Source organism: Malus domestica, chromosome 03 (assembly GCF_042453785.1).
Source record: "Malus domestica chromosome 03, GDT2T_hap1".
Classification (NCBI taxonomy): domain Eukaryota; kingdom Viridiplantae; phylum Streptophyta; class Magnoliopsida; order Rosales; family Rosaceae; genus Malus; species Malus domestica.
The window spans coordinates 20,866,005-20,873,861 of NC_091663.1; the positions used below are offsets into that span (position 1 = coordinate 20,866,005).

The 7,857-nt window shown below is 37.8% G+C and overlaps 1 protein-coding gene across 1 annotated transcript; it reads right to left on the reverse strand.

The window, feature by feature from the left end:
• Positions 1 to 1,969: 1,969 nt before the first annotated feature.
• Positions 1,970 to 5,283, reverse strand: LOC114823962 (calcium-dependent protein kinase 17). Its single transcript, XM_029099988.2, has 8 exons — positions 4,379 to 5,283; positions 3,931 to 4,074; positions 3,667 to 3,819; positions 3,438 to 3,550; positions 3,107 to 3,274; positions 2,804 to 2,931; positions 2,556 to 2,655; positions 1,970 to 2,440 (listed from the first exon to the last, which is right to left on the reverse strand). Exons 1-8 carry the CDS (start codon positions 5,079 to 5,081, stop codon positions 2,345 to 2,347), a joined length of 1,605 nt encoding a protein of 534 aa, XP_028955821.1. The 5' UTR covers positions 5,082 to 5,283; the 3' UTR covers positions 1,970 to 2,344.
• Between the last annotated feature and the right edge of the window lie 2,574 nt (positions 5,284 to 7,857).

Sequence of the window (7,857 nt, forward strand, 5' to 3'; positions counted from 1 at the left end):
CTAGTGTGTTCATGTAAAATTTTGTAGACTTTAGATAAGTGTAAGTTGGTCTAATAATTAGTTTTTGATGGCTGGTCAGTAGGGACAGCAACCAGTTTTTGTGACATTTTAAGTAGTTAGATAAAACAATATTCTGCGGGAAAGACCCTTATTTTCATATGCTACAATTGACAAATCTTAGTGTTAATAAGAAAAATCCATATGACATTTGTGTGCTACTTTGTGGTGTGCTTTTAATCCTAGCAAAAGTGCCGAAAGAGATGAGTGTGTGGGAGAAGGGACACTTGGCAAGAGAGGAGTGGAGAGTTTGGTGTGGGTGTGGGCCCCATGGGCCATAAAATCATTAAAATAATTAAAATATCCCACCAAAAAATATTAAAATATTCAAGGGCCAAAATTCAAAAATACAGAATTACTAAAGTACCCTCATGTTCGTATTTTCGTAATATCTTCGTCATAACTCCGAATTCGATTCTGCTTACACCTACGCGTTCGTACCGTCGAGTACTTCGAGAATATGATAAAATAATAGCTCATATGCGTTATGAAATGACAGTCAAATAAAGTTAACAATCTCACCATTAGGGGTATTTTTGTCAATTCAATCTTTTAAAAATAATAAAATCGTAAAAGTAGGGACGGGTTGCTACAATAGACGCCACACCTAAATCCATTGGTTGAGTTGCAAAACAAATACACCCAAGTATATGTGTGTGTGTGTGTGTGTTTGTATCCTCACTCACCATATGTATTAGAGTCAATTAAAATTTAGGGTTAAACTCAGTTTACTACCCTAAAATTTCGTGGTTTTCAACATTTGGTACATGAAGTTTTTTTCATCCTAGAGTCATACCTCAAGTGTTAATTTTGGGACAGTTTCATACGTCTGTTAAGTTTTCTGTTAGAACTTCTATTAAATGATGATGTGGTGCCACGTGGACAAAAACTGAGTGCCACATGTCAATATGGGCCCACTTCAATATTAAAAAGTTAAAAATAAAAATAAACCCACCCGTCTTCTACCCCCCCAACCCCCCTCCATTCCTTCTTCCCTCTACAACCCACACCCTCTATTCTCTCATTTGCAACCCTTACCCTCTTCACCTCCCTTCCATTCTCCCTCCTCCATCCTCTTCACCTCCACCCATTGTAAAAACCCTAATCCCCAAAAGCATCTAGGGGCGAAAGTCAGACAACCCCACCTCACCCAAATCACAGCACCTCTCAATTTTCCATCAATTTGACCCATTTTGGACTGGGAGCCAAATTGGACTAGGAGTTGGAATTAGAGGTTTCAAGGGAAATGGAGAAGGCCTAAATGGCAATCTGATTCACCATTGGAGATAGAACCAGATCTGGGTATTTGCACGATGCAAAGCTCAGATCCGTTCACAATCGAGTTATTGCAGAAGAATGCTTGAGGTTTGGGCTTGCAGGAGGCAGCATTTGCCAACGTCGACACGTTCTAGCAGAGGCTGGTGACCTTGGCGAGGATCATGAGGGAAAGAATGGTGGCTGCGTTGTGGGAGGCGACGCAATAGCATGTGAGGATGGGTGTTACAGAGGGAGAACCTAGTGTTGGGGTCGGAGAGAATGGTGTAAGTGGAAATGACGACGTCAGGGGTGCTGTGGGCGAGGAGAATGGGGGCGTGGAATTGGAGAAGAGAGAAGGGAGAAGGGAGGGAAGGGGTGCGGGTTGCAAAAGAGAGAAGGGAGGGAGAGGGCCCGTATTGACACATGACGCTCATTTATTATTCACGTAGGCGCCACGTTATCAGTTAACAGAAGTTCTAACAGAAAACTTAACGGATATATGAAATTGTCCCAAAATTAAGACTTGAGGTATGACTGTGGGATGAAAAAACTTCATGTACCAAATATTGAAAATCACAAAACTTCAGGGTAGTAAACTGAGATTAACCCTAAAATTTAAGAAGAAAAAAAATACAAACAAAGAAACTTGAAAAGATTGTGCAAGCATTGTCCAGTGTCTTGTCAGCAAGTCAACAAGAAGTCTACTAATGGACAAGAATAGATTATACATTAGTTAAACACGTACAAATTGATTCCTAACCATTAGTTAGCGATGAAATACATTTGACGTACAATTTTCACAAATCAACACACTTTGAGTTTTCTTGAGCCACCTCCTCTCCCATTCCCTCCCCTTTTCTTGTCTTTTTTATAGATACTGTACATGATGAACATCCATGAGCACCCAAATTAGTTTCTCTCCCGAAATTATTCTTCCTTAATCTCGTCGGATAATTTAAATTACGCATGGTGATGGCCACTTTCCCCAGTTAATATATTATCTGCATGCTTGTGTACCACCGCAAATTGATCAAACAAATACATCCTCACGCCGCTTCTTCGGGTTGGCTTCTGGGTTTCCTTTTCTCATCATTGCTACAAATTCATCGTAATTAATTCGACCGTCCTGCAGGACATCATCCAGAAAATAAATATGTTAATTAGCATCACAGTTAATTTCATATTACCATCTGTATTCAATTAATCAGAACTGATCATGCATAAATTGATTTGGAACTTACATTATCAGCGTCAATTTCAGCAATGATTTCCCTGATATCCCTTCCATCATGCATGCCGTATTCACGGAGGACTTGCTCTAGTTCTTCCGTCGTGATAAACCTGATAATCAGAATGCATTTTGGCAACATTGTTATAAATAAGATGTTGACGATGATGAGTTATAACCTTACTCACGTCTTATGTAACTGAAATTTAAGAGCATTATGTAAAAGGAAAACAAAAACCCATCTATTTGATCTCTGCATACCCGCTGCTGTCTTTATCGAAGTGTTGGAAGGCAGTGTAGAGATGTTCTTCTTTATCCATCCGGTTCAAGTGCATCGTTGCTGTGATGAACTCATCATAGTCTATGGTTCCGTTGCCATCAGCATCAGCCTAATGAAAAGACATTAATTAGAACCAAATGTGCTTGGAATTAATACAGGTTATAAACCAAATTTACATGCATGTGTATGGCGACTGAACATGCACAGGTAAAGCATAAGTAAAAGCATTTCCAGCTGAGAAAAAAAGAGATTTAGAGAGTATAGCAAGAGGAGCAAGCACTCACTGCTTCCATTAATTGTTGAGCTTCAACTTCAGACAGCTTTGTCCCTTGCTTAGCAAGTCCTTGCCTTAGCTCTTCAAGTGTTATTGTTCCACTGTTGTCTGTATCAATGCCCTTGAACATCTCTTTTAGCCCCATGATTTCTTCCTCTGATAAGCATCCCGCAATTACCTATATATTGTATTCATATGCATGTTCATTTCAACAAATTAAGTGACATGCTGAATACACTTCTTCAATTCATCAGAGCTTAAAACATCAATTGCAGATACGTATATGTATATGTTATATTTATGGTGAGTGACCAATAGAGAGATAAGGATGAAAGACATACCCGAAGCGCAACTTTCTTGAACTGGTTCATTGCTTTAAATTGTTTGAGCCGGCTCAGCACAGCATTGTCCAGAGGAACGTCAGGTGCTTCATCGTCCTTAATCCATGGATGATCTGTTGAAAACCATATATATTATATATGTAAATGCATGTTAGAAATCATGTTTGGGATGTATACTAATTAAAACTTGTATTATGTAAATGTATGAATTTATCATTAATGAACTTACTAAGAACTTGGAAGGCTGTCAATCTCTGTTTGGGGTCTGAATTCAACATCCTCCTGACAAGATCTTTCGCTTGAGTTGATATTGAAGGCCATGGGTCGCTTGAAAAGTCTAGGTGGCCTCGTAAGATTGCGTTGAAGATTCCATGTTCCGATTCTGTCAATCAATCAATTATTAATCTATAACTTATAATGAATTCTATCTTGCATACAAAATTAGTTTCCATCTCCCAATTAATTGATAGACTGGTTGATTAAATTATGTTACCTGCCCAGAAGGGAGGAACACCACTGAGAAGAATATACAACATGACTCCAACACTCCAAATATCGACTTCTGGCCCATATCTCCTCTTCAACACTTCTGGTGCAATGTAATATGCACTGCCCACAATATCCTTGAATACTTCTCCTGCACTTATCATCACATAGAACATTAATTTTTATATTCGTCGATTGGAATCCGTTGAAACAAGTACAAAATTTTAAAAATTCCTTTTCCATATATCTCATAGTTAATCAAAATGATTTAGCGCTCAGTTCAAAATGCCATTATTTGGCTGATTGAAAAGAACAAACTAGAATTCCGAGCTACCATTAACATTGGAGATGAAATTAGGTTAAATTTACAAACATGATTACTGAGGCTAAAACCAAAGCTTGTTGTTACAGAAATGAAATGAAACGAAGAGGCAAGATTATCCTTAATTACATACCTTGTTTGTAAAAGACGGATAGACCAAAATCTGTAGCCTTGAGCGGAGAGTTTTCATCTTTATTGAGCAAAAGGAAATTCTCAGGCTTGAGATCTCTGTGAATAACGCCCATGGTATGACACGTGTGCACGATCTGAACTATCGTCCTCAACAAGGCAGCGGCAGCGCGCTCCGTGTAATGTCCTTTTGAGATGATCCTGTCGAAAAGCTCACCTCCGGCGCACAACTCCATGACCAAATGGACGGACTGCTTGTCCTCATAAGCTCCCTTGAGTTCCACAATGTTTTGCTGTCCCGTCAAATGATGCATGATTTGTACCTCCCTCCTCACATCCTCAATATCCTCCTTGTTCACCAGCTTCCGCTTGGCAATTGTCTTGCAGGCGAACTGCTCTCCCGTGGCCTTGTGCGTGCACAAGTGGGTAACACCGAACTGGCCCCGCCCCAGCTCCTTGCCGATGCTGTACGTGGTACGGACGTCCTCCATGGGGCGGCCTAGGACGGGTCCAATAGGGCCCGGCTTGGCGACCTTTCCAGGGTGAGTTGGGGAGGCGGAAGGTTTATTGGGGTGAGTAGCGTGGCTGGAGGGGTTGGGGGCGGAATTGGCAGCGCTAGGGTTATTGTCTGTGGCATTGTTGTTGTCTCCCTTATTGTTGTCATTGGGGGCATCCTCGGTGTTGCGTTGAGAGCAACAGTTGCCCATGGCGGAAGAAAGAGAGAGAGAGGGGGAGGGGTAGGGATGTTGGGTGTGGCCAAGAGAGGCAATGTTGGATTAATTTTTGGGGCTGAAGAAAGTGTAGGGGTGGAGAAAGACAATTAGGAAAAGAAAGAGAGAGAGAGAAAGGTGGCAAAGGAAACAAGGGTTACAGGTTGGACTGACGAGGGTAATGCAGAGGACTGATGACGAGGGATTGTAGGAGTTTGGTAGTTTGGTAAGTTTGGAAGCTTGGAAAGGGGTTTGAAACAGTCTTAGGCGCGTCTCCTACGTGGGAGCCTCTCATTTTTGTATATTTGCCATATTTTCCCGGGAAACGGTAACAATCTGTTAGGCTTCCCTCTCTACGTGAACACAACTCTTCATCACTACCTACATTTTGTATACATATATTTCCGCATTCATAATGCAACAATGTTAATTAATAGTTAAATTATTGTTACAACTGTTCTAGAAATTTCATATTACTGAAAATATGACTTTAGCCCCTAAAACTTAATTTTCTCTACATAAAACCCGACATAAGTTTTTTTCTTGAATAAAACCCATTGACTAGCTTCCACATCAGTAAATTCATTAATTATGTTTGACTTCACATAGTAAAAAAAATTTGGATGCCTAAAATACCCCTATTTGAATTTTTCTTTAAACCCTATTTAAATGTTTGATGTACATAATTAATGCCATACGGATGGATGGTAAGGGAGAATTAATGATTTTACAAAAAAAAAAATTAATGTTATAAATTCATTGCCTAATATATAATAACATAAAACATGTCTAATATATGTTATTATACATGCTTAATTAAGTCAATAAAATTATATTTTACATATTAATGTAGGTAAATTATTTCACACACACACACACACACACATATATATATATATATATATATATATGCCTGATATATGTAAAATTCATGCAAAATAATTTAACTACAAAAAAAACATTTGATTCAAATAGTGCACCTACTATTAAATTTTTAAAATGTTAGATTGCTTAAAAAAAGAAAAATAATATACCCAGTATATGTAAAATACATGAAAAATAATTTACCTACATAATAACAAACCCATATATGCAAAATACATGCAAACTAATTTACCTTATAAATTCATTGTTTAAGTTTTAAAAGAAACAATGTTTCTACTAGTTTTTTTTTCTTCCAAAAATAAAGTACCTATTATTTAATTTTTACGAAAACTGTGTACCTATTGTGTAATTTAAAAAAAAAATTACACATTGTTTATTTTTTTTTTATGAAAATAATGTAACTATTGTTTAGTTTTTACAAAAAACAATGTATCTACTAGTTTATTTTTACCTTTTTTTTTTTTTAATTTTCACAAGTTAATGTAACTACTTTTTCAATAGAATGTATATTGAACTAATTAGATTTGGATTAGGCAATTTCACATAAAAGAAGAAAAGAACTTCTTCTCTCTTTTTCTTTTTCTTTTTTAAATTAAAAGCAAAAAAAAACTTAAACTAATTGAATGTTGTTGACAAACAAAAGACAATAAATTAAAAGTATACAAAAAAAACCGTAATAGCCATATTAATGTTGGTGGCATGGTGTTGTAAATAAATTTAAATGTATGGACATCTTTTATCTTACATGGCATTAAATTCAAAATTTGGGTTTTATTTAGATGTTTTAATATAGGTGGGTTTATATCTAGAGTTCAACAATTGTAAGGGGCTAAATCTAAAGCACCCTATTTTATATTATCAACTTTTAGGTAATTCTCGGTTTACTACCTTGAAGTTTCTTGATTTTTAACATTTCATACATCAAGTTTTTGTCATCTTAATTTGATATCTAAATGTGTTAATTCTGGGACACTTTCATGCATCTGTAAGCTTTCTGTTAAAACAGTCATTAACTTGTGAGGTGGTGCTAACGTGGACAATGATTGGGCATCACGTGTCAATCTAGAGCCCACGTGGATATTAAAAATTAAAAAAATAATAATTTAGAATTTTGAAATTTGAAATTTAAAATTTAAAAAAAAAACCTAAATTCATGAAAATGAAGTCCTACCGTCAACCCTACAACAGTATTTGAAGTTCTACAGAGGTGGATTGAAAACAATACATGGTGATACTAAGTCGTTCATCGAAGGGGAGTCGCATTTCGCCGACACCAAATTTTACATGGATGAAGATATGGTGCCGAAGGCTCTCCCTACGAAATTCAATCAAAAGGCAAAGTTAGGCCTGGGAAGGAAAAGCAACAAGCAGTGTCTCATATGAAGAAAAGAAGTGACAAGCAGTCAAAGTGCTCAACGTTTGAGGAGAGTGAAGCATTCTCAAAAGGATCGAACACGCCAGTCCTTCGATACATCCCAGTGTCACGAAGAAAGAATTGGGAATCCCCATTTGAGGAAGAGACAAACAATGATCATTCAAGAAAGTTGTAGAAAGAAAATGTAAAGCTCCTGGAAGCAACCATGGTCGTGCATCTACCCAACCTAGTAAATTCAAGCGTTTATAAGCCATTGTTACAGAGTTTTGTCAAACCGATTCAAAGCGTGACGGAGCATGGCTCTCTTCCCACCAAGAGAACCAAGGTAAGGAACTCTTTACAAGGACCCCATACCCCCAAAAACATGATCCCAGAGTTCCATCGAAACCCTACCACAGCCCCACCTCTCGCACGCACGACGTCCCTCATGCTCGTCGTCTCATGCCTTCACACATCGAAGAAAGGGGCGTCGTCACTTGGAAAGCAATCCCTCAAACCATCAGAGGCAATGGG

Bases quoted from the DNA above. Each gene is read 5' to 3' on its own strand.
- LOC114823962 (XM_029099988.2), bottom strand. From the start codon at position 5,081: ATGGGCAACTGTTGCTCTCAACGCAACACCGAGGATGCCCCCAATGAC. The intron at 4,075-4,378 runs GTATGTAATTAA...TGATAAGTGCAG, and splicing joins ATCCGTCTTTTACAAACAAG to GAGAAGTATTCAAGGATATT. The intron at 3,820-3,930 runs GTAACATAATTT...ATTGATTGACAG, and splicing joins TGTTCCTCCCTTCTGGGCAG to AATCGGAACATGGAATCTTC.